A 26,734-nucleotide genomic window follows, 5' to 3' on the forward strand; every position below is an offset into this window, starting at 1 on the left:
CCTGATTCTTGAGCCAAGACATTATCAGTTGGTTACATACACACCATACCTCTCAAGTGTCCAGATTTTTGTTTCATATCTTTGGTCTTTTCCACATAAAATCTATGTTTTCTGGCAAACCACTAAAAACTGAGTCTCTAAATAATTACATGCATTTTAGTTTCAAACTTTATATCCTTCAGAAAATGCATGCTAATATGAATCCTGTTATTCTAGCAACTTACTAAGTTTGTCAAAGAAATATTTAAAATTGGTTCAGTTTGGGCCTTTGTTCCCCTATTAATTAAGGCTATGTCCAAATTTCTTGTGCTAAGAGGTTAAGAGCTGACACACAGACACACACATGCATGCACACGTACAACCACACGTGCACACACACACACACACACACACACACACACACACACACACACACACACACACACACACACACACCCTTATCATACTTCACAACTGCCCAGAATTTTGCAGAATGCTCAGACTTTTGCCTCATATTTTTGGTCTCTTCCTCATAAAATATGTAGTTTTCTGACAAATCACAAAGGGATTTGTTACTCTAGGAGACTGAGAGGTATGCATTTAAAAATAGGGAAAAATGTAATAGAAGCAAAACATTACCAAAGTAAATGACTGCATACCAGCAGTTAAAAGTGAGTAAATTTATCTATTGTACCCTCACAGCAGCCATTGACAGAGTTACCACCAAAACTGATATTAAGTAAGATCCTCATTATTGTTGCAGTAAAAAGTTAATAGCTAGCAGAAAAAAATTGCAGCAGAAATGCAAGCATGATTGTGTTTTATCCAGTAGTGAGAAATAAAATCCAAATACTAAGGGAAACATCTCCCTTTGTTTTGCAGCAAATGTCAATTGGTGCTCTGTTGGATTGGGGCTTTACTTACAACAATGTGGTCTTCATTGATAAGAACTGTTTTGTGATGCCCTATAGTAAGAATTTATAGTGAAATATAAGCAAGAAGAAATTGTCATATTTTATATGTTTGGAAAAAATGTTTGATCTAAGATGTAATTGGGAAGCATAAAATGGCTTTGATCTTTTGAACATAATAACTATTTCACTTTATTTTCCTGAAGATGTCAGTTTGTGCGCTGCTTAATAGGGAAGCAGCATATAGAAGCATTGTTTGATAGCCTGGCTGTTAATGGAGAAACAACATACAGTAACATAGTTCTGATCTTTAAGTAATGGGACTCTGTAATTCTGAATAGTAAGAAATAAAAGCGAAATATAAGCAAGAAAAATATTCCACAATATTTTACTGTGGCTGTCATTTGATATACTGTTTAATGGAGAAGCAACAATTAAGCACCATGGTCTTTACTGAGAAATTCTATTCTCTTTTGCCAGATAGTAGGACGTTATAGCTAAATATAATAAATTAAAATAATGTTGAACATAGGTTTTCTGATGGAGTTTTACTAGAAGACATTTGGTCAGCATTCTTTTCATTTATGGTTATTGGTTTTTGATTGTTTTGACCATTTATCTGAGCTTGGGTTGTTTTTGAACTCATTTCTTCCCAAGGTCAAAACATCACCCCACTCCACTTCTCCATTAAGACTTAAGTACAAATACTACTTATGACACCTTTCCCACTCAACTCTACTTTATCACCAGATCACCTTACTCCTTTCTGGGGATATACGACCCAACTCCCACACCTCCCCTTCTAACCCAACACCACTACCTACATCACATCACCCAAACTCTACCAGTAAACACCTATCTATATACTCTATCAATATTCATAGCATTCAGAATAAAATAAGTGAATTCCATGCTTGAATGGCCCTACATCCTCTTGATTTTATAACTATCACACAAACCTGGCTCAAACCCAGTATCTTCAACAATGAATACCTCACTCTGGTTATAATATCTTAAGACTTGATCAACCTCACAAAAAAGGAGGTGGTGTTGCCATATTATTTGCTGACCACCTGGTTTTTTCCCCTCTAGCCAACCCTCCCCCAATATTTCATCTTATTGAACTTCTAGCAGCAAACTTCAAACTTAATGACCACAAAATACTCACCATTGCTGCTGTCTACATACCACCAGGAGACAATACTCCTCTACTAGAACATACTCTCTCCTGGTTTTCCCACAATGTTCTATAAACACAAAAACTGCTACCTCCAAACTGGAAAAACAGGAATACTCTTCAAAAAACACATAGAGCACTGCTGTAGCTGCCAAGTTTTCTTTATTAACACATTCTGGTACCTCGGCCCCACCAGCCTTCAGTGGAATGAATACATATAAATTGGGCAGCTTTTTATAGTCCAACACCACACTCAATTCCACCAAGTAATTAATCAATTAGAAAACATTAATTAACTTTACTTAAATACACTTCATTACAGAACAGAGATGTGCCCCCCACATAGTATACACTCCCACTTCATCATTAACAAAATAGCAAAAGTGAACTATACATACATTTTATACAGTGCATTATCAAAATTCCTATAATAAGTTTATTTATTAAATAATTTCATCAATTTATTTATATTAAATACTAGTAAAGATATGCACTGTCCATACGAAGATAAATGAATTGCAACCTCCCTAAGCCATATTATACCAAATAATAAGATGAATATTTTCTTTTATAAGCATGTTTGTATTAATAGATATGCTGTATTACTTCACCTTAAAATATTGTTTTATTGATCTATATGTAAAATATTGTGCAATGAAATCCTAATCATATTATAAATAACAGATATATAATAAATACTAAATACCCCACTCTATTTCTAGATTTAAACCTTTAAGGAACAAAGTGCCAAAATAAACTATTAATTTAGATTCCAACTGAACTAATTTCCTTTTAAATTCATCGCCACCCAAATGTTGTTCAAAATGTGGCTTTGCCAGCACACTAAAGAAAAAACTATCTAAGTGACCTCCATGTGCACTACAAAAGTGCTGTGCCACTGGACTATCCAGTCTCTTATTTCTAACATCTCCTAGATGTTCTAGAATTCTGAGGTTAGCCTTTCTCTTTGTCTGTCCCACATACCATTTACATGGTGCACATCCACATCCAATGATGTAGACCACACCACATGAATTACAATTAAACTCATTTTTTACAAAGAACATTTTCTCATTGATAGTCCATCCATCCACATTTTTTATTTTTCCACACACCTTGCAACCCCCACATGGAAATACACCCTTCCTTTCCACTACCTTAGTTTTATTTTTCATCCTTAATGTTGTTGTTGTGTCTTTTGGCTTTTCCCGGTTAGAGGTCGCCACAGCGGAACTCCGGTCCGCTAATGATTGGCAGTAGATTTTTACATGCCAAGTTGCCAGCTCTGATGCCCAACCTTCAACGAAGGTACGCCCATTCACGCATGTCTCCACACAGAAGACGCTTTAGCTGAGAATCGAACAGGACAACATCTTACTGTGAGGTGACAACGCTACCGCAGCACCACCACCGCAGTTCTCTCAAATTATTAAACGTTCCATATGAAAAAACAACCTTCTCAGGGAACAAATTAACTACTACTTCATCACCATAAATAATGGGCCAAAGATCATTGACCAACTTTCTGAGTACCTCAGAAAAAGGGGAACATTTACTAACAAAAAACAGGGGTTCAGCTTTCAATTCATGCAAATTGTTATTATCAATAGCTTTCCTGCCTTGAACTGACTTTCCATTTAATCTCTCAAATCCCCTTTTACTTCCCAATTTTTCTAGGGCCTCATTAATACATTCCATGTTGTAACCACATTTTAACAACCTATCCTTGACCATTGCAAACTCTGTTTCTAAAATCTTTACATCAGAGGTATTAGTTTGTATTCTTTTAAATTCCCCATATGGTAGTGACTTGATCAAATGATCAGGATGAGCACTACCTGCTTCCAGAAAACTGTCAGCTTCAGTTTCCTTATGGAAAGGTTTGTACTGCAACAAGCCATTCCCATCAACATAAAATTCAACATCCAGGAATTGCATACATTTTCTATTTGCTCTATATGTGAACTATAGACTATATGTATTATGGCCTAACAAATCCATAAACTGATCAAATTCACCAATATTTCCACTACATACAAAAATCAAATCATCTATAAATCTTTTAAACATAACAACTTTATTTTTGAAAAAATCAGTTCCATAAATAAACATATTTTCAAAATATGACATAAACATGATTGCATATGAGGGGGCAACATCAGTCCCCATTGCTGTCCCTTCCAATTGTAAATAAAAATTTCCCTCAAAAACAAAATAATTAGGCATCAAAGCAAACTCTAAAAGTTGACAAATGTATGTAGTTTTGGGTCCTTCTCCCAACATTCTCATAACTGCTTCTAGACCCATTCTGATATTGATATTGGTGTATAATGAGTTTACATCCACACAGGCAAAATACAGGTGAGGGTTCCACTGGATTTTCTTAACTTCTTCCAACACATGAGCCATATTTTTAATGTAAGATTGTGTCCTTGAGAGATATGGTTTTAACTGGGAATCCAGAAAAATTCCAACATTTTGTAAAAACAAACCCACCTCCAAGACAATAGGTCTACCAGGAGGGTTTTCTAGACACTTATGAATTTTTGGGATAACAAAAAACATAGCATCTTTAGGAGATTTCACATTCAACTTTTTTAACATCTCCACCAGAAAAAAATCCCAATGTCTCTCCCCTTTCTAAAAGTTTTAACAAGGAACTATTAAATTCCTTTAATGGATTTCAACTCAATTTTCAATACTTTCTAACATCTGTTAACAAATCCAAGGCCATGTTGCTGTAATTCTTTTTATTCAAAATTACCCAGTTCCCTCCCTTATCTGTCTGTGTGAATGCAAACTGATCAGTTAAAGTTCAAAGTTGTTTCAGAGCTAACCATTGAGTTTTATCCAAATTCCAAGATTTTGACCCAGATAAACATCTGTTGTATGCAAATTCCACCTGTTTGCATAATACACTTTCAAAAACATTAATAACATGAGTGCTTCTTGGAGGCATGAAAGGACTAACATAAGGCACTTTGGGTACTGTTAATTTACCATACCCAGTTAAAAAAACCTTAATTTATAAGCCCCGGTTATAATATCTTAAGACTTGATCAACCTCACAAAAAATGAGGTGGTGTTGCCATATTATTTGCTGACCACCTGGTTCTTTCCCCTCTAGCCAACCCTCCCCCAATATTTCATCTTATTGAACTTCTAGCAGCAAACTTCAAACTTAATGATCACAAAACACTCACCATTGCTGCTGTCTACATACCACCAGGAGAAAATATTCCTCTAATAGAACATACTCTCTCCTGGTTTTCCCACAACATTCCCAATGAAACAAGTATCTTAGGTGATGTCAACATTAAGTGGTTATCTGTATGCACCAACTCACCCACCTCTTTCATTATTCTACATGGATTCACCCAACTTATTTCAACTCCCACACACTTCAATAAACCAACCAACTTTAGTACAACTGACTGGATACTAGTTTCCAAGCCAGACCTTTATCATCATCCTACCTCTCTACTTGACTCCATTAGTGACCAATCACCTGTTAGCATTCAGTGATTCCACCCTCATCATCTTAGGCCTTCCAAATTTTTAAACTGCAGCAATCATACCAACTTCCACCCTGAAACACTCAACAACATGCTCTCTTCTATTAACTGAACTTTCCTTTCTGAGTTTCTTCTTGATGATGCTGTTCATTAATTTAAATCTATTTTTCTGAACAGTCTTAACTCTATCACCCCCTCCCAGTATCAAAAGAGTAAAATCACTCTGCTCTCCCCTGGTTACCCCGACCCACATTAGCTCTCATGCACAAAAGAGATAATGCCTGGAAACTCTGGTCTAAAATTAAATCCGCCACCCACCTACAAATTTACAAAACACTTTGAAACCTTGCTAAAAAGCAAATTAATATTGATAAGAAAAACTTATATACAAAACCCCAGACAACTCAGCTCAATAACCCCAAAAAACTCTGGAACACTATACACCAAATCCTATACCCAGGTAACTCCTCTTCTCCTAATCCCTGTCCTAATAACACTCCTCTAGAAAAAGCCACTATACTTAACTCTTATTTCACTGGCACAATCAGTAAACTAATACAGCTATGAATCCCTGCAAACCTAATTACACTATCTCTGCCTCTAACCAGAACTCCTTCTCTCTAAAACCGATTCCCACTAGCCACATAGAAAGGCTCCTCCTTAATCTTAGGCCATGTTCTCCTTCTGAGGATAACCTACTTTCATTCTTCCTTAAACTAGCTGCACCCTCCAATACTCTCCCTATTTCTATCCTCATTAACCACTCTATATCTGAATGAACAGTTCCAACACTTTGGAAAAATTTTATACCATACCTATTCACAAGGGTGACAACTCCACAGACCTTTCAAACTACCAGCCTATAGCTATACTATCCCCACTCTCTAAAATTTTAAAGAAATGTGTACACAGACAATTTCTGGACTACTTTCTCCATGAAAACCTACTCATCCCTTCCCAACATGGCTTCCATCCTTACCACAGTACCTCTATTGCCCTAATTTCCTTTAGTTACTCAATATCCCTCACCAGAGACCAAAACAAACTAATTTTCTGTCTATTTCTACATCTCTACATAGCATTCAGCACTGTCTCTCACCACTTGCTCCTCTCCAAACTCTCCAGTCTTAACTTCTCTCTTTCTAGTATCACCTGGTTCTCCAACTACCTCTCCAACAGACTGCAGTCTGTAAAATGTCTCTCTGCACACTCTGCCTTACTCCTTATCATTATGGGAGGTCCTCAAGGGTCAATCCTTGGCCCACTATTATTTAACATCTTCACTAATGACCTCCACACTTTCTTTCCTCACACTTCTCTCATTCAGTATTCTGATGACTCCACTATCATCTCCACCTCTAATACTTGCTCTGACCTGCACACCATTACTCAAAACTCATTTACCTCTATAGAAAACTGGCTTTCCAATAATCAACTTATACTAAATCCCAAAAAAGACCAAACTACTTCTATTCTTACTAAAATCTCTCACCTTTTTTATACCGTTCACTATAACTTCTCTCAATTACACCATTATCAATGTAGAAACACACACCAAACTGCTAGGGGTCATCATTGATAACCAACTTAAATTTGACCTACACATCCACAGTTGCATCAAAAAAAAAATCATGAAAAACTTGACTACTTTACAGAAATAAAAAAATCCTTACAAAGGGTCCCCAAATCACATTTGCCCACGCCTACCTTTTCCAAAGCCTCCTCTGTGGGTCACAAATCTTAACTAACATCCAGTCCTCTCTACTCACCAAGCTGGAAACCACCTACAACAAAATTACCAGGTTTGCTATTAATCTACCCTGTAACTCTCATTACTGTCTATCTCTCAATATCTTTAAACTGGATAGAGTTCCCAAAACAACTTCTCTTTTCACAACTACTTGTCATTCACTCCATTCTTAATAAACCTTCCTTCTGCCCTGACATTTCTTCTATCATCTCTCAATATACTCCAGCTAGATACCTTAGGAGTGCTGACCAAAACCTCTTAAATATTTATAAGGCTAAAAAATCTATAGGGCAAAACTTACACAGCTACTTCCCAACCCTATTCTGGAACTGGTTTCCTCCACACAGCAGAGAAATAAATAATATTCCAGCTTTAAAAAAAAACTCTCTCAAGGAGCACTTATACAGCACCTGGACATGTCACTGTAAAACCCTCCATGAACTTCCTCCATACAATTACACCTTGCTATCACTCAATCTCTGTCCTCACAAGCTTCCAGCTTCCATATCAACCCCTCTTTATCCCCCAGTAATGACACTTCCTTTTTTTAACTACATTCTACTAACAGAACAGTATTTTAACTTGTATCCTATTTTAATATTGTATCTTAGAATCAGACTAACCTTTTTCTTCGTAGTCAGCTCTAACTTCAATAGCCAGTTACTTACTGTTTTTCACTCCATATTGTTTCACCTTGTGACATCACTAATTGTTTTTTATGTAAGATATGTTCTCCAAAAACATCATGTACTGTAGTTATGTCTCTAAATATGTTGTTTAATATACTTACTCTACCACATTTTAACTTTGTGACAATGTGGAGCTTTTCTTCCTGGGCCTCCACTGAAAAAAGGGCTCTTGCTCAGTCGGCCTTTCCCAGTCAGCAAATGTCAAATAAATAAATATAAATATAAACCAGAGGAATATTTCAATTTATTTTATATGCTTGCAAATATCATTTGTGCATTGTATGCTACTGAATTAATACAGACTTCAAAATGTTGATTGTTTTGTGAGTGATCGAAATAAAAGTAGCATCAAATGCTATTCACAATACAGTCAATAAAGATGGGTGACTGAAAATGGATTTTACCAAATAAGGATGAAATATTTTATTTATTTATTTAACATTTGTTGACCGGGAATGTCCGACTAGGTTCCATAGAGCCTGTTTTCAGCGGAGTCCCGGGGAGAAATGCTCCAGATGCATGTCTTTGGAATGTGGGAGGAAACCCACGCAAACACAGGGAGAACATGCAAACTCCACACAGAAGGCACCCCAGCTGAGAATCAAACCGGAGAACCTCTTGCTGTGAGGTGACAATGTTAACCACTGCACCACTGTGCCACCCTTTGTTGCTTTGCACTTTACCATCATGATGAAGCAGTAAATATCTCTTTGAAATGATTGTAGGAAAACATACAACAATGAAAAATGCACTATGTACATTAAAATTAGTACAGTCTACAAATGATATGTTGTGAATATTAGAATGAATGCAAATGGGGGTAAGAATGGCTTTTACTCTGTGGATCTGAGACATTTTGTTTTGTATTATATGGTCCAAGGAAAGCAATTTACAGTATTTTAAAATGGTAGCAGAGAGGCAATACATGTTATTCTATAGCTGAATAGAAAAATGTTTGGGAAGAGACTGCTGGTGAGGAAAAAATGGAGATTATTTCTGGCTTCAGTTTCATGTTGCAAGACACACCTTGTCATTAACATTAATAAATAAGTATTTATTTATTTATTCATTTATTTAAATTTGTTTGCCTTGGTAGAACACAGATCAAACAATAACCAATTACAACCTCAGACTGGCTTACATTATAATGTAACAAAACAATGTACATAATACAAATAATAGTTTACATTTACAAGTAAGCATATTGACATGCTCTTAATGGCAGTACATGACTTTAAAGTATGTACTGCGGTGGTGGTGCTGCGGTACCATTGTCGCCTCACAGTAAGACGTCCTGTTCGAATCTCAGCTAGAGCGTCTTCTGTGTGGAGACATGCATGAATGAGCGTACCTTCATTGAAGGCTGTGCGTCAGAGCCGACAACTCGGTACGTAAAAATCTACTGCCAGTCATTAGCAGACCGGAGTTCCGCTGTGGAGACCCCTAACCGGGAAAAGCCGAAAGACAACATAGAACCTCTGAAATTAACTTGCTTGTAGAATTTATTGTAATTGTTCAAGGCTGTAACATGTACTTGGAGCGTTTCTCCTAGGGCCTCCACTGAAAATGGACTCTTATAGCCCAGGGGACCATCCCAGTAATGAAATGTCAATAAATAAATAAGTTTTATTCATTTATATACTAGAAAATATTAGACATTTAGAAAGTGATAGCAGATAAACAATCGTGTATCTCTCAAAATTGCCTTTCTGCTTTTCCCAGTTAGTGATTGCCACAGCAGCACACCGGTCTGCTAATGATTGGCAGTAGATTTTTATGGTGCTGAGTTGCCAGCCTGATGCCCAACCTTCAAAGAAGGCACACCCATTGACGTACAAACCTACCTGCATGTCTTTAACATCACTCGATCATGTATCTCTCAAATGGTGCCAGTTTATAGTTTTATGCAAGTTAGTATTGTTTTCCTTAAAAGACATTTTGCCAAACATCCCAAATGGTATAGATCACTATCTTTGATCTGTTGGTGTGGCCCAAGGGCAATTATTTTTGCAGGAGGATGCACCACAAAATATCTTGTGGGGAAATTAACCCCACTCCTTCTAACCTAATAAAATGTTTATTTTATTTTAATAGACATTTGTTTACAAAGGTAATACACTGACCACAACTGACTATTTTTCAAATTATCTCCAAGAGTACCCCAACAGTGGGGAGAGGAAGCATTCCCAGTTAATGGTGTTTCATTAGGATAAGATGATTCCTTTATGCTGCCCTGCAACAGTTAGGTGGGTGCATCATCAGTGGAGATAAAAGAGAACACTGATAACCCTCACAGAGAAGAACCATAGGAGTAGGCAGCATCCCGTAAGGTGAAGGATGCATCATCTCTTGGACAATTTATTAGGAAAGTGTATACCTGGTTCATTCCTGTTGCACTGACTGGGTGAGACAGAAAGCAAATCTTACAGGTACTGGAGCAGTTGCACATGTTGGGAATGCTGATGCCACATCAGTACAAATGACCTGGCTGGAGTAAGCATTACAGCAATGTAAACACTTTAAGAACTGTTGAGGGCTCATAGGCATTAGCACATATTGTGATACTTTGAAGTGCTGTTTGTATATAGCATGCACTTTAATAGGGTATACCATGTCAGGCCTTTCACAAATGGTTAAGCAGCCAGTAAAGAGTTCATACTTTTGTTTCATTGGGCTATGGGGATCTGTTTGTACTGATTCAGCTCTGTACTGGCATGATGTTCTGCATTGAGAGTGCAAACAAAACATCCTAGTGGCAAAAATTGCTAAGCAAAGCATGGTGATGGGGATTATTAGGATGTGTACCACTACAGAGGTGAGGCACTCCATTGGCAACACCCGATAGTCCCATTCAGCTGCATCATAAATCAGAACTTCATTATGTGGTTGAGCCCTTCACTTCTTCACTTAATTCCACAAACGTGTGCTAGCCATGACACTATTTTCATCTGGAGAGGGTAGACCTGATTGATAAAGGTAAACATCAAGGTCTGCCCAAATAATGGTGGTACTGAGAAAGAAAGAGCTGCGGTACAAGTGATAGAGATGAATTCAGCATGGCTGATCCCACTTAAAAAGCATAGCCAAATAAAGGAGAGTAAGGTATGGGCAAAAGATATAAATACATAATATATACAATTAGACACTGACTCAAACTGCAGACTATATGCAGCAAGAAAACTCAACACAAGAACTGCATATAGAACCTGTCGTCATGGAAAGGGAAAAAGTCAAGAAAATAATAAAAAATATTACCCAAAAGGTGGAAAAGACTGAGAAAGTATCGTTGATGGAAAACTTTAATATACCTCAACTAAATTGATACCACTGCACTGAACTCCATCAAACCTTAGAGCAGAATCATTTTTGATGGCCTACCTAAAAATGGTAGTATTTGAGCTTGATTAAAAAAAGAAGGAATTGTTTGGCCTTGGTATTTTCAAAGGGGAGGGAAGAGAGGATCTCCAACCTAGAAATGGACAGACAGCTGTTAACAAATACGTTTTTGAAAGGTAAACTTTAACAAAATGGGCCAAGAGCTCAGAAAAGTTATAACTCATGCACACAGCCAACACTGCAACCAGAGATGTAGCTGAGGGGCAGAACACAGATGGTAGCATTCATGGAACCCTATTTAATGATATAAGGACAAGCAGTCAAGCCACTACAAGGATGTGTTCTGAAGCTTTACTCTTCAATGTGGTTTAAAAAAAAATCACACAAGGTATGCAGAATAGGGTAAGTCAGTTTGCAAAAGACACAAACTCGTACTTCAGGGAAAAGGATGGATGTACCAGTCTTGAAAGATAACTGATAAAACTATCTAAATGGTCTGAAAGAGGGAATCAAGTGCACTGAAAAGATCCACAAGTTGATACATGCAGGAAACACAAAAGCATAGGTGCACAACAAAAAAATACAGCGAAACCAGCAAGAAACGTCATGGTCTGGTGTACTTATACAGTGTCCTTGTATTGGTGCATTGGTTTCTTGTTGGTTTACATCTAGGAAACAGTAATGCAAGGGCCCAGTGGTGCAACGAAAATATATAGTTGAAAGTGATTGTACACAATAATGGTTAAAATGAGCCAACAAGTGCTAAACAACAAAGCAGCAGTAAAGAAAAGATAAATACTGAGTTGTATGCTAAAGGTACAGATCCCAGGGACAGGGTGTCAACACTCATGCTGTACAGTGCACTGACCAGGCCAGTAATGGAGTATCATTTGCAGTTCTGAGGGCTATACAGGGTGGAGAAATCAAGTTGCTGGACAAACTACAAAAAAAGGCTCTTAGGATAATTGGAAGCCATACCTTGGACAGTTGGAGAAACTAGCACTTCCCTGTAAAGAATAAAAGGGAATGGAGAGACATGAAATGGAGTATGCCAATTAACTGGATGGAGCTAGGAAAGGACTGAGATGAGAAGAAATGCTTGGGGTAGGGAGTCAAGAAGTATAATGAGTTCAACCATTAAGGACTAGCTAGGAATTATTTCACAGGGAGGGTTACAGACAAATAGAATAGGCCACCTGCTCAGTGATTATTGAACTGAACCTGGAAAAGATGGAGAAGAGAAATAGGATGAAAAAGTGAATCGCTAAATAGTGCTGGCTGCAACAATTGAACAGACAAGACAAACCTACATTTTTCTTCGGGTGACCTTAGCAGGTGTATAGGACAATGCTGTGCTCTAAACTTCACAAATAAAATATTGCAAACACTTCAAACAGACTACAGTGTAACAATAGTCCTCACTCCTCAGCTAGAGCGAATATAGGCAAACATTATTCAGGTTAGAACTTGAAAACAATATTAAGCTGTCCCAAACTATGCCTAAGAAAATCTACCATCTTGTTTCCATTTAAAGACAGCATGATGACATAATTTTAAAAAGAGCAAACTAGCTTCCACCAGTCTAGTGTAGCAATGTTACACCTACACTTTCCACAGCTTTGGCTCACTGATACAGCTAATCTGAATCAGTAATATTTGTCACACTGCACATGACAAGCACTTGTCAAAACCAACCTTTAATTTGCACAGGTATGGTATGGACATGGCCCTGGTGAATACGTATTTTAAGAAGAGGGAGGAGCATAGGGTGACACACAAGAGTGGAAGAAGATGCACACAGGTGGATTATATCTTATGCAGGAGGGCCAGTCTGAAGGAGGTTGGAGACGGCAAAGTGGCGACAGGGGAAAGCATAGTTAAACAGCTTAGGATGGTGGTCTGTAGGATGATGTTGGCGATCAAGAAAAAGAGGAAGAGAGTGAAGGCAGTGCCAAGAATCAGATGGTGGACATTGAAAAAGGATAACTGTAAGGTGGAGTTCGGGGAAGAATTAAGACACTGGGTGAAAATGAAGAGTTAGCAGATAGTTGAGCAGCCACAGCAGAGATGGTAAGGAAGACAGCTAGAAAGGTGCTTGGTGTGACATCTGAACAGAGGAAGGAGAACAAGAAGACCTGGTGGTGAAATGAGGAAGTACAGGAGAGTACACAGAGGAAGAGGTGGGTGAAGAAGAAGTGGAATTGCCAGAGAGATGAGGAAATAGACAGGACTACAAGGTGAGGAGATGTATGATGAAGAGAGAGGTGGCGAAGGCTAAAGATCAAGTGTATGGTGAGTTGTATGAAAGTTTGGACACTAAAGAGGAGAAAAGGACCTGTACCAATTGATTAGACAGAGAGACAGAGCTGGGAAAGATGTGCAGCAGGTTAGGGTGATAAAGAATAATGAGGGATACGTACTTACAAGCAAGGAGGTTGGATCTTGGAATGTAACGGGATGCCTGAGGAGTGGAGAAGAAGTGTATCAGTACCAATTTTTAAGAATAAGGGTGATGTGCAGAGCTGTAATAACTACAGAGGGATAACACTGATCAGTCACAGCATGAAGTTATGGGAAAGAGTAGTGGAAACTAGGTTAAGAAGAGAGGTGATGATTAGTGAGCAGCAGTATGGTTTCATGCCAGGAAAGAGCACTACAGATGCAATGTTTGTTCTGAGGGTACTGATGGAGAGGTATAAAGAAGGTCAGAAGGAGTTGCATTGTGTCTTTGTGGACTTAGAGAAAGCATATGACAGAGTGCCTAGTCAGGAGTTGTAGTGTTATCTGAGGAAGTCAGGAGTGGCAGAGAAGTATGTAAAAGTGGTACAGGATCTGTATGAGGGTAGTGTGACAGTGGTGAGGTCTGCAGTAAGAGTGACAGATGCATTCAAGGTGGAGGTGAAATTACATTAAGGATCAGCTATGAGCCCTTTCTTATTTGCAGTGGTAATGGACAGTTTGGCAGATGAGATCAGACAGAACTTCCTGTGGACTATGATGTTTGCAGATGACATTGTGATTTGTAGAGAACCGGTTGGAAAGACCCTGGAGAGGTGGAGATATGCTCTAGATTGGAGAGGAATGAAGGCCAGCAGGACTATGAGAGAATATGTGTGTGAATGAGAGAGAGGACAGAGGAATGGTGAGGAGGCAGGGAATAAAGTTGTTGAAGGTGGAAGAGTTTAAATACTTGGGATCAACAGTTCAGAGTAATGTTGAGTATGGAAGAGAGGTGAAAAAAGAGTGCAGGCATGGTGGAGTAGGTGGATAACAGTGTCAGGAGTGATTTGTGACAGATGGGTACCAGTAAGAGTGAAAAGGAGTTTCTACAAGATGGTAGTAAGACCAGCTGTGTTATATGGTTTGGAGATAGTGGCACTGATGACACGACAGCAGTCAGAGCTAGAGGTGGAAGAGTTAAAGATGTTAAGATTTGCACTGGGTGTGACAAGGATGGACAGGATTAGAAATGAGTATATTAGAGGGTCAGCTCAGGTTGGAAGGTTTGGAGATAAAGCCAGAGAGGTGAGATTGCATTGGTTTGGACATATGCTGAGGAGGGATGCTGGGTATATTGGGAATAAGATGCTAAGGATGGAGCTGCCAGGTAACAGGAAAAGAGGAAGGCATAAGATAAGGTTTATGGATGTGGTGAGAGAGGGCATGCAGGTGGATGGTGTGACAGAGCAAGATGCAGAGGACAGGAAGAAATGGAAACAGATTATCTATTGTGGCAACCCCTAATGGATGTAGCCAAAAGAAAAAGAAGACATCTGCTGCAGCATTACTGTATAAAGAAGGAGAGGAGAGATGTGGGTATATAAAAAGTAGCAAAAAGCAGACCTTGATGAGAGATCAATTCAAATGCTTCAAGTTTCATTTTGTGTTGGTTCACATCTTAGAGGTAGTACAATAAAGAGAAAAGAAGAAATAGGAGAAAATAATTTTTGTTTTAAACCATAATCATTACTTTTAAATACTGAATACAAACTAGAAAGTTTAAATGAAGCTGTACATAACAAAAGTATGACTAAATGGAATGTGTTTTACTTCAAGTATAACAATCTAACAAAAGTCAACGTACATAAACCTCAGCACATAACTGCTCCTGTTTAAAATGCAAGGCAAGCTATGCTAGGATTTCACTGTGACATGAAATTACACAAAAGAATCACTGCTTTTGTCACCACCCAGATACTCATGTAGCCTGATGACCACCCAAAGACCATGGGTTTCACTACCTGCCTTAGCACTGGATGAACAGGTTGAGGGGGGTGATGATGCTTCATTTGCTCGTCTCTTCATAGATAAAAGTTTGAGCGCATGCACGTGCATGTGTGTGTGTGTGTGTGTGTGTGTGTGTGTGTGTGTGTGTGTGTGTGTGTGTGTGTGTGTGTGTGTGTGTGTGTGTGTGTGTGTGTGTGTGTGTGTGTGTGTGTGTGTGTGTGTGTGTGTGTGTGTGTGCGCGCGCATGCGCATGCCACAGGGGAAATACTAAGGTTCAGTGTGAAGGGTGACATCCCATTGGGAGGAAAAGTAGTTCACTAACTAAAAAAGATGGCAGGGCTGCTGAACCAATGTCATTGCGTAACAAGCGGTATGTCTTCACTGTGTCCATCCATTTCATGTTCCCCAAAACATGCTGCCCAGGGCATGTGCAAATGATGTTCAGGCCATAATGTAAATATCCCTGATGGCTGCCTTTATGATGGCCATGCCACAGATTAACTTCTCCCCTTATGAGGAATGAATGAACATGGCTGTTGCCATGGAATAAAAGTTAAAAAGGTAACAGTTACCCACATGGCCAGCAAGTGTAGTAACTGAACTACTAAGTAAAACTAAATTAAACTAAACTTATTATTTACACATTTTATGTGCTGTACCACAATATGTGGATATATTTCTGCAAACTTATAAATGATAGAACAGTGTGGCTTTATAACTGACATAATACACTCAATGCAGTTCACTTGATTCTCACAAATATTGTATAACAGAAAAATTGCTAGAGTTCCAACACATGCGCTACTTAACAAAATAGGTATATATATATATATATATATATATATATATATATATATATATATATATATACATTTATATACATATAGATATTTGCTAACACTGTTCATTAGTCATCTTTGTGTTTGTCATCATTTGATAACTAAGCAAGATAACTGATCCTGATGGCTGTTTTTGACAAGACACAAGCAGCAAGGACAAGTTTAAAGGATATATGCATAGAAGAGTTTGAGAATCTTTTCAAATAGAAAGACTTCAGGAGGTGAATGGAAAACTAGTGTTAAGAAAATGCCAACAGGGATAGAAGGAAAGTATGAAAACCCAAATGTCAGTTGGAGTAAAAATACTGGAGATGAAGAAGAAACACCAAACCCATGAGTTCAGAGAGGAAAAAAAGCCTACCACTGTGGTAGCATTTAAGGTATGACCATTGAAAACAGATTCTGGAGGTGGGAAGGTTAACCTCAACAACAAGAACTGAAGATGAATTTAGCAGATGGGAGCAAGGATCCTTGACGGCAAACTATGAAAATAAATTCAATAGGTGGGAGTAGGAGACCACAGACAAGAAGCAGTAAACATGAATTTGTGGTGTGGCAGAGGGAAAAGGTTAGCACAACCATTCACAATGAAAGGTTCCATAGAGAGCATTTTACAAACCTGTCATAGACATTTTGAACGTTGATACATTTATAGGGAACTGATGTCAGATGAACCAGTGTTATAACCTTGGTTGTTAGCTGTACATTACAGCAAAACTTTTAAAATACTTATGTTATAGGTTCAAGACATAAACTCTGAAATATTGTTGTGTAATTTCATCTTAAAAGGTAACGTCACACTCCCTGTGAAAAATGGCTAGTCTGTCTGAAATCATCTTTTGGGATAATGAAGTCTTATAGAGGTGCTATCCAAATCTGTTATTAGTGATAATTTTAGGACAAAAAATTAGGCCAGATTTTTTCTATCCAAATCTGGCATTAGTGATTATTTTAGTACAAAAATTTAGGCCAGATTGTTAATGTCTACATTAAGAGTACATGATCTGTATTCAAGAACATCCCCACCACATTTTGTGCTTTCTAGTCACTCAGATTACACAAGGTTTACATGCAGTCTATACTTTGTGGTAACCTTTATGAACCACCCTCAATATTTAAGTCTGCAATAAAATCAGTAAGAAAACTAAAACTAGGAGGAAGAAGTTTTGAGTTATGCTTGTGTTGTGTGTTCACTCAGAACAGTGTACACTTAGTATACATTTATTGTGGAAGTTAATGCATCCCAGGGAGAGTGTTGATCCTGCGGTACACAAGATGAAGACTGAAGTTAGTGAAAACCTAGAGATCACATTTTGTAAAACTGGTTTACAATATTAAACTTTAGAAAAAACTATGAGGAAAGGTTTTCCAAATCAATTACAGACTCATAATTTTGGTATTCATATTTCATAATAAAATGTCAGATTACTCATAGATCTGTTACACGAAGGGTAAATTGTTGTACAAGTTCATCTTAAAAAATGATGTCACAGTCATTATATGAAATAGAATTCCCTGTTAAAATCACCTTTTGGGATAAAACTGAGAAAGGAGAGTGTAGTTGCTCACAGCATGGCATTCTGCAGTTCAGAAATAAAAAAAAATATGAACTTTAGCAAAGTTATGAGAAAAGGTTTGTTGAAATAAATTCAGAATTATAACCTTGGTAGTTATTTTATGGCAATTTTATGACATCATCTTCTTATGTATATGCCATGAAGTTAGTGTGTCACAGTAGAATTCATCTTAAAGTATGATTTCAAATTTGTTGTGGAAAATGGCATTGCACAAAGATAGTGGCATAGTTTGTAGCATGGGAATGCAAAAATGAACATGAATTGATTTAAAAAAGTAGTGTCATTTGTTCAGAGTCCTACTGGTGGAAAAACAAAGTGACTGCACATTCATCAAAATCAGTTGTATGTCTATAAGTGGAGCAGACTGAACCAAAAAGTATGAAATACAATCTACTAAAGTTGTAAAACATTTTAAATCAAAAAACCCTTCAAGTAAATAAAATATGTTATGTTACTATTGCTTGCTGACAATGTAACTGCACATGGCTTCCAAAAAGACAACTACCTCCCCATACAGTGTTTAGATAAGGACTAACCATCAGGAATTAATTGCAAATAATATAGTTTGTCAAAGGTTAGCGAAAAAAAAATACATCAGTGTTGTAAATTTATTATTAAAACCAAAACATCAATCTTCCTTACTTGGATGCCAGAAGTCCTAATGGTCCCCAAAAGAGAAACAAAAATAACAACCAGAACAAAGTAGCAGTGGTTTGAGTCCACTTAAAATAAAATGGACCACACACAGTTCAAACACAAAAACCTGCAGCACTACAGTTGCCCGTAATCAGCAATGTAACAACTGTTACAGTGAAGGTGTTTATAAACCAGTAAGCATACCAGCTGCTAGCACTGGCAGCCCAGTCTTCAAAAGAACATGTAGATGGCAGATACCATATTAACAGCACACCAGTCCAAATGCCAACCATACTAGGTTGGCCAAGCAAAACATGCATCCCAAGCAGCAAACATGTCATCCAGTCACTCAGTGTCAGACATTACCTCTTGATTAAACTGTTGTGTGCTTGTCATGGAAGGAATAGTCAAGGGATTAATGTCCATGCTAGCCTGACCCAATGAACGCAGACTGCTTACAAAATAGCAGACAGTGAAAGCAACTATGAAAACAGTCACAGGTCAAGCTGCAAACAAGTACATTGAGTATTAGAGCAAAACAATTATCAGACTGTACTGTTTTGAGTATGAAGTAATAAATAAGAAGTGATTGCAGTTAAGAACATTCCATGAAACAATCTGCCACCCCATTGGCCATATGTGTCAAAAATAACTTACGTGATAGAACCGTTATATTAATAGGGCGTTGGGTGATGGACTGTATGCCTGCTGTGAGCTAACTGGTACCAGATGTGAAAAAAACATCTTTAATTAGAAAAAAATTTGACTTTTGTCAAAAGTCAAAAGTAAAAGCAAACTGTATTGTCATTTAGTCTACACAAGTGCAATCTAAATGAAATTGTGTGCATCAGGTCCGAATTGAGAAGACATATACATAATACATACATACAATAACACATACAGCAGACATATATTAATTTCACATTAGACAGCTTATTCTACCTACATATTACCACAGTTTAACCTATCTATAATTTTTAGCAGCTGAATGATTTCTTATTCCACATATTCCTATTGCACTGTGTGATTCTCACATTGAATAAGAGGATCTAATTAGTATAACATTGAACATTCATTGCCATCTATGTATTAACATTAGAATCTGAACTCTCTCATTTAATTGCACCAAATGAGTTGACTGTCCCATATCTTGTCAGTGTCTGGCTTCCCTTAGATTATTGCCAGATTTCTCTCCAACTGAGGGAAGAATTTGTTTCTGAACCTGGACATTTTAGGGTGCACTCTGCTGTGTCTTCTGCCAGATGACAAGCATGTTAACAGTTCATAAGCAGGATGTATAGGATCCTTCATTATTTTTGTAGTTCTGTTGTGACAATGTGCTGTGTATAACTCCTGTAGTGCTGGAAGTTTGAAGCCTGTTATCTTCTCCACCACTTTTGTTATCCTTTGTAGGGCTTTTTGGGCTATAACTGAGCAGCTCCCATACCACACTGAAAAGTTTCACATTAGGATCCTTTCTATGGTACCCCTACAGAAGGTGGAGAGGATGGGCAGTGGTAGGCTCACTTTCCTCAGTCTCCTCAGGAAATGCAGAAATTGATGAACCTTATTTACTATATGACCAGTGTTTATCGACCAAGAGAGATCCTCATCAATCTGCATCCACAGGAATTTTGTGCTCTTTCTCCTTCCACCATCTCACCATAAATCATGAGAGGAGAATGGGCTGGTTGTGTTTTCCTGAAGTCCATTACGATCTCCTTTGTTTTGTTGACATTAAGATGGAGGTTGTACTTGGCACACCTGTCAATCAGTGAGCTCACTTCCTCCCTGTAGTCTTTTTCATCTCCTTTACTGATGAGGCCCACGACTGTTGTATCATCCGCAAACTTGATGATGTGGTTGGTGTTGAATCTGTTTTTTACATCTGTGGGTTAGTACAGTAAACAGTAGTGGACTCAACACAAAGCCTTGAGGTACTCCAGTGTTGATTGTGATGCTTTTCGAAGAGTTATTGTCCACACATACCCTTTGAGGTCTTTTAGTCAAAAAGTCCAGGATCCAGTTGCACATATGGGCATTGATACCTAGATGAACAAGTTTTTCAATTAGCTGTCATAGGATGACAGTATTGGATGCTGAAATGAAGTCAATAAACAGTATTCTAACATAGCTGTCCTTGTTCTCAAGGTGTGTCAATGAGAGATGCAATGCAACCAAAATGGCATCCATCTTGGAGAGACTGGCATGATATGTGAACTGGAATGGATCAAGTGCCATTAAAAGGCTTGCTGTCAGGTGTTTTTTGAGTAATCTTTCAAAGCTTTTCATAATGGTGGACATGAGGGCTACTGGTCTATAGTCACTGAGGCTTGTTGAATAATAGTTGTGTTTTTGAAGCATTTGGGTACCTTCGCTTGACCAAGGGAGATGTTAAATATATCCTTGAGCACAGTGTTTACTTGTTCAGCACAGTCCTTTAATACCATCTGGTACTGCAGCCTTTCTAGGGTTCACCAGTTGTAGGGTCCTCTTCACCTCTATTGCATATAAGCTGAGCACTTCATCTCCTGGGTTTGTACTGAATTTCATGGCCTTGGAGCTGTTCCTCCCCTACAACCTGCAGAAAAAGGTGTTCAGCCTATCCAGGAATTCTGTGTTGCCCTTGCATTGGGCTGACAGGTGTTTATATTCAGTTATAAAAAAACAAGCCAACAAGGCAGTAGAATGTCTCCACACAGTTTATTAAGAACCATCAAGACTAAGCACTTTTGCCAAAGCATACAAATGGATTAGCCATTTGTATGCTTTGGCAAAAGTGTTTAGTCGTGTTGGTTCTTAATAAACTGTGTGGAGACATTGTACTGCCTTGGTGGCTTGTTTTTTATTTTTTATTTTGTTCCAAGTGTTTTAGCCTTTCCTGCTTTTCTTTTGTTTTATTTTAGTATTCAGTTATGCCTTTTATGCCCTGCCACATGTATCTGGGGTCTCTCATGTCAGTGAAGTGGTTCTGGACTTTCTTTCCATAGGCCCTTTTTGCTTCCTTTATCCCTCTCTTCAGGTTTGCCCTTGTTACACTGAGAGCTTCCTTGGCCTTTGATTTGAATGCCACATTACATTGCTTCAGAAGCTTGTATACTTTGCTGATGAGCCAGGGTTTTTGGTTGGCTCTTATGATGATGTTTCTGTTGATGGTCATGCCATCTATGCATTTAGATATATATGCCATCACAGTTTCTGTGTATTCATTCAAGTTAACATGTAGATCAGCTGTTGCAGCCTCTTTAAATATGCTCCAGTTTGCATTGCTGAAGCAATCTTGGAGTGCTGTGATTGCTCTATTTGACCATACCCAGATTTGCTTCACAGTGGGTTTTTCCCTGATTAGTGCATCTTTCTGTGCTGGCATTAGTATGATCTGAGGTCTGAGCTGCCCAAGTGTGGGTATTGCACTGCTTTATATGTCTTGATATTGGTGCATACCTTATCCAAAGTGTTGCTACCCCTTGTTGCAAATCCCACATGCTGGTAGTAGTTGGTTAATACTGACCTCAGATCTGCCTGGCTGAAATCCCCTGAAATAATATGTACAAAATCTGGGTTATTATTCTGCAGCTCACATATTGTGTTATACAGCGTAGCAAGTGCCTCTTTAGTGTTTGCACTCAGTGGGATATACATGACTATGATGCTGACACCATTGAACTCTCTAGGCAGATAAATATGTGTACATCTGACTGCTAAGAACGTTGTGTTTTCAGAGCAATGGCTCAGGGCAGTCTCACAGTTTATACACCAGCTATTGTTTACATACATGCAGACTCTATCTCTTGTAGATCTCCCAATGAGTGCTTGATCTCTGTTTGCATGAAAAAGAGTGAGCCCTTCCAGTTGTACTGCACTGTCATTAATGTTATTATACAGGCAAGTTTCTGTAAACATAAGAACACAAGTACCTTGCATTCTGATGTTATTTCCAGCCTTATGTAGTACATCTTATTATCCAGAGACCGCTTGTTTGCTAGAAGTAAGGATGGTAATGCAGGCCTGAAAGGATTTGCCTTCAGTCTAGCAGAGATTCCAGCCCTTGATCCCCTTTTTCTGGATCTTTCACATCTTTTCCTGTTGATCTTTTTTTTTACCTGTTTGAGGCACTTTGAGCCATGCTGTGTAAGCATACCAAGGTCATGAAGTATAGAATTTGTGGTAGGCCCCACAGACTGTGCAGACAGCAGTTCATCCATCCAGCTGCACGGCGAGCTTTGTTGGTTGATTTCCAGTAAGTTCTCCCTACTATAAGTAACTGTATCTTCATTTATTGCCTCAAAAACATTTTCCATTTTTTTTAAGTAAATAAGAAGACAAATACTGTGCATTTCTCTGTCAAGCCAACACAGCCGCAGCTTCACAGGAGGCTGCCATTTTATTTTTAGACTAGAGGTCATGTACCATTCAGTTTTCTTGAATATGTGCAATGCAGAAAAGGTAAAATAACAGGTGGAGAAGGCAGGAAGGATGTTATTAATCATGTCATTTATGCACTGGGAATTTTAAGTATGTGGATACATGAAGAGTGCTGGGTATAATGTGGGGATGGAGGAACAAAGCATTCTTATTTTGCACAGATGATTATTATATTTTACTTCAGAGCCAAAGCTGTGGTAAGCTTGCCAGCATCTACAGCTTTGCAACCTGGGTAGGAACAGGTAATAATACAAGAGTAGAACTGTTTATTACTTGCATCATTTTTGAATGTGCAGGAAGTTCTCTGGGATGATGAGAAACATTGTGCATTTATGTAATGGGTACTTTACATCAGAACAGCTTTTAAAGTCAACTTAACAACAACTTCTGCTCAGCTATACAGAATGCTTACTTAGCTAATGCAGATGCATGGTGGCTCACATAGGATTCAGCTCAGCAATATTTTTTTTAGGACTGTAAGAGGAGGTATTTGTTTTACACTGATGACTGCTAACAACAGCATCATGCTTACTTATCTGTCTGTCATATAAAAGACTATCACTGCATGTGAGGCCAGCTTGCCTTCTGATGCTTGACTAATTGCAGATTCTTATTTTCTACACTGGCACATGAACACTGAACTAATAAATGAATGTGCCACACTTTGGTGAGTGGCGATAAGCCCCAAACTAAATCAGCAAATCAAAAAAAAAAAAAATCAGAAACCATGCATTGCTTTTTGATCTGCATTTATTTTTTTTTTTTGTCCCAAAATCATTCTCACTGTATAGCACTTTCAGAAATGCTGTTAAGAGTTTAATAGCAATATAATGCCATGTAGGTGCAGAACCTGTAGTTTCAATAATAGTGCTTTTAGTACACTGGGGCTGTCCCAGAACATTGTATAAAAAAATTCCCAGATCCCAAAATGAGCTCAATAGCCACAATTTCCATAATCTAGTCTACACAGCCCATTGCCAACACATAGTCAGCTGATGCATCCTAACCGGGCATTTAGATGATATATCAACACTCTGAAGACAGACTAATAAGACACAGTTCTGCAAATGGGGAAGATATTGACTCATATCTATAAGATATAGTGAAGCAGAGGTAAGAATGTATTCGAACAGGTTATGGAGGCCAAGCATATTATATCAGGTTGTGAGTGAGGGAATTTAATTCCCACAAAAGACAGTGATTGGAACTCATCTTTAACGCCTTTCACAGAATTGATTTCAGTCACCTATTTATCAGTAAGTTTGGTAACGGAATATTGCACCATACTGTAAATAACCCACACCTGACACCCCCTTAAATCACAAACACCACCATTACCTTATACAGACAAATAATCAATATTTCTATATACGTTTACAAAATTTAACACACACCGTGTTGTAATGTTGCCTATACTAGTTATTTACTTTAAGTAAGAGATCGGACAACATAATTATGGGCTGCCTATTTTCCCATTCACCTAGAAGTCCTAACCTTGAACGTAGTCTACATAAGTAGAGCTAGTGTGAAGGGTGCAACCTTCATATTTCATTTGTTGTGAATGGGCCTTTCCCATGTAAATACAAAATACTTTTATTACTTTTTTTTCTGTCATATCGCATAGTTTTGTACTTTATAATTCTATACTCTGACTTGTGCTTATATAGGATTTATTATTTTTATAAGACCTGTTTTCAAGTTTTTTCAGTGATTTACTCTTAGATATATTAAATTTTGATAAGCAACATTAAGTCTGACTCTGTTATGTGATAAAAGATTTTTTCCTGTAAAGCCTTCACTATGAAAATGACATTTGCAAGACCTAAAACACACTGAATCCCATTGCTTTTAAGAAGAAACTAATAGTGTATCTAGTACAAGAGTCATCACCTTTCACACTACCTCCTTAACTTTTATTTGTAAGAAATACCTTTCAAGTGCTACTATGGCAGACTGGAGTCTCACCTGTCCTTTAATCTCTGTCGCACTGTAGGACATTTATATTACCTACATTCCCTTCCTCTTCACTCTCTATCTCTGTCACTTTACAATTTTATATTTCCCATAGCCTAATTCTAAAACAGGTCTCTTCACTTGGCCTATCAAACACCTCCGCCAAATGGTTTTCCAGCTACATTTCCAATAGACTCCAGTCTGTTAAATGGACTAATTCCTAGTCATCCTTCCTACCTTTCAAAAGAGGTGTTCCCCAAGGTTCCATGTTAGGTCCACTGCTTTTCAACAGATTTATCAACAGCCTACACTCCACCTAATGTCTACAAGCATACTGTGCTGATTGCAACTGTTAATGTAACTGAGATTTTTGTAAACAAATGCAATGATACTATATATTTACTACTAACTGATACAGTATGCAGATTACTCCATTTTAATCTGTACTGTCAGTAACCCAATTACTCTATAACACATAACCCAAGAGTCATTTTCATCATTGAAAGCTGGCTAAATAACTCCCAACTTCTACTTGGTCAAAAAAAAACAAAGCTGTTATTCTTCCCAAAAGCCTTTATAAATACCTCAAACAAAATTGCTTTATAGCAGACTCTGATAAAACTCCTATAAAAGTCAACCCCCCATACCACGCTACTAAGCATGACAATTGATGACAACCTGAATTGACTTGCATGTGCAACAAGTTATCAACAAAACTCACTAAAAATTAAAGGCACTATATAGAAGAAAAAACTACTGAAATGATTCACCCAGGAAACTCCTGACCTCAACACTCCTACTTTCCACTTTATTATATGGCTCCCCTGTACTGCCTAACCATCAAGCCTCCATCCAAAATAAACTAAACAGGAGCGACAATAAAATAGCAAAATTTGACACTAACTCCGCCAAGAGAACCCATCACTTTTTAACCCTAAAACAGCTCAACTGGCTTGACGTACACATGCAGACAACTTATACCAAACTACTCCCAGACAACTTAATATACAAACCAGAGCAGAACAAAGCAAAGCTCTACTAGACTTATTGCATACATACACCCTTGGTAGGCTATTTTAATCTGAAAACAAAATACTCCTCACTACCTACAAACCACACCTGTCACAGCAGGAACCTCTCTTTATTCCAGCTATATAGCCCAGTCCTGGACCTCTGTCCCCTTATCCCTTAAACATACTACCAACATTTCCAGTTTTAAGACCAATATAAAAAAGTAACTATCTGATACCTGGAGCTATACCTGCACAACCCTCAAGGCAGATGCATGACCACTTACTTAAACTATGCTTTTCTCAGTCTGAATCACTAACACCTCCTTATCTGAGCAGGTAATGGCCTAACATCAAAAGTAGCTCTCACGTTAATGATACCATACTACTAAGGTAAGCTCTTCTTCCTCTTCAGATGATGCTTGCTACTATTTATTTCCTCTCTAGTGGAATTCCTTAATATTCGCATCTGTTTAATTTCCTTCCTGTAAATTACTCCTTCTCATCTCATTCTATTACTCTGTCTACTTTGGCATCAGAATACTTTATCATTAGAAATATAGTCAATATTTTGAATAACTATATATTAGTTTACTTGACACAGGCTATTCACTTCTGCAAAGTGTATTGCTGCTTGCAGTGGTTTTGTATTCTTGATCACAATAGCAATATTCTGCAAATGTATTTCAATCTGGTATGTTTTTTTTTTC

At 37.9% G+C, this 26,734-nt stretch overlaps 1 protein-coding gene across 1 annotated transcript in view; it reads left to right on the forward strand.

Annotated features, from left to right (window-relative positions):
* The first annotated feature begins 626 nt into the window (after positions 1 to 626).
* The window catches only part of LOC122802363 (odorant receptor 131-2-like), a 47,748-nt gene continuing 21,640 nt past the window's right edge, over positions 627 to 26,734 (forward strand). The window contains exons 1-2 of the mRNA XM_044071998.1: positions 627 to 718; positions 1,097 to 1,182. Of these exons, the coding sequence (XP_043927933.1) occupies positions 627 to 718; positions 1,097 to 1,182 (178 nt within the window). The remainder of the gene's footprint in view (positions 719 to 1,096; positions 1,183 to 26,734) is intronic.

The sequence above is a fragment of the Protopterus annectens genome, chromosome 5.part0 (genome assembly GCF_019279795.1).
Source record: "Protopterus annectens isolate FY-2018-M chromosome 5.part0, PAN1.0, whole genome shotgun sequence".
Lineage (NCBI taxonomy): Eukaryota > Metazoa > Chordata > Ceratodontiformes > Protopteridae > Protopterus > Protopterus annectens.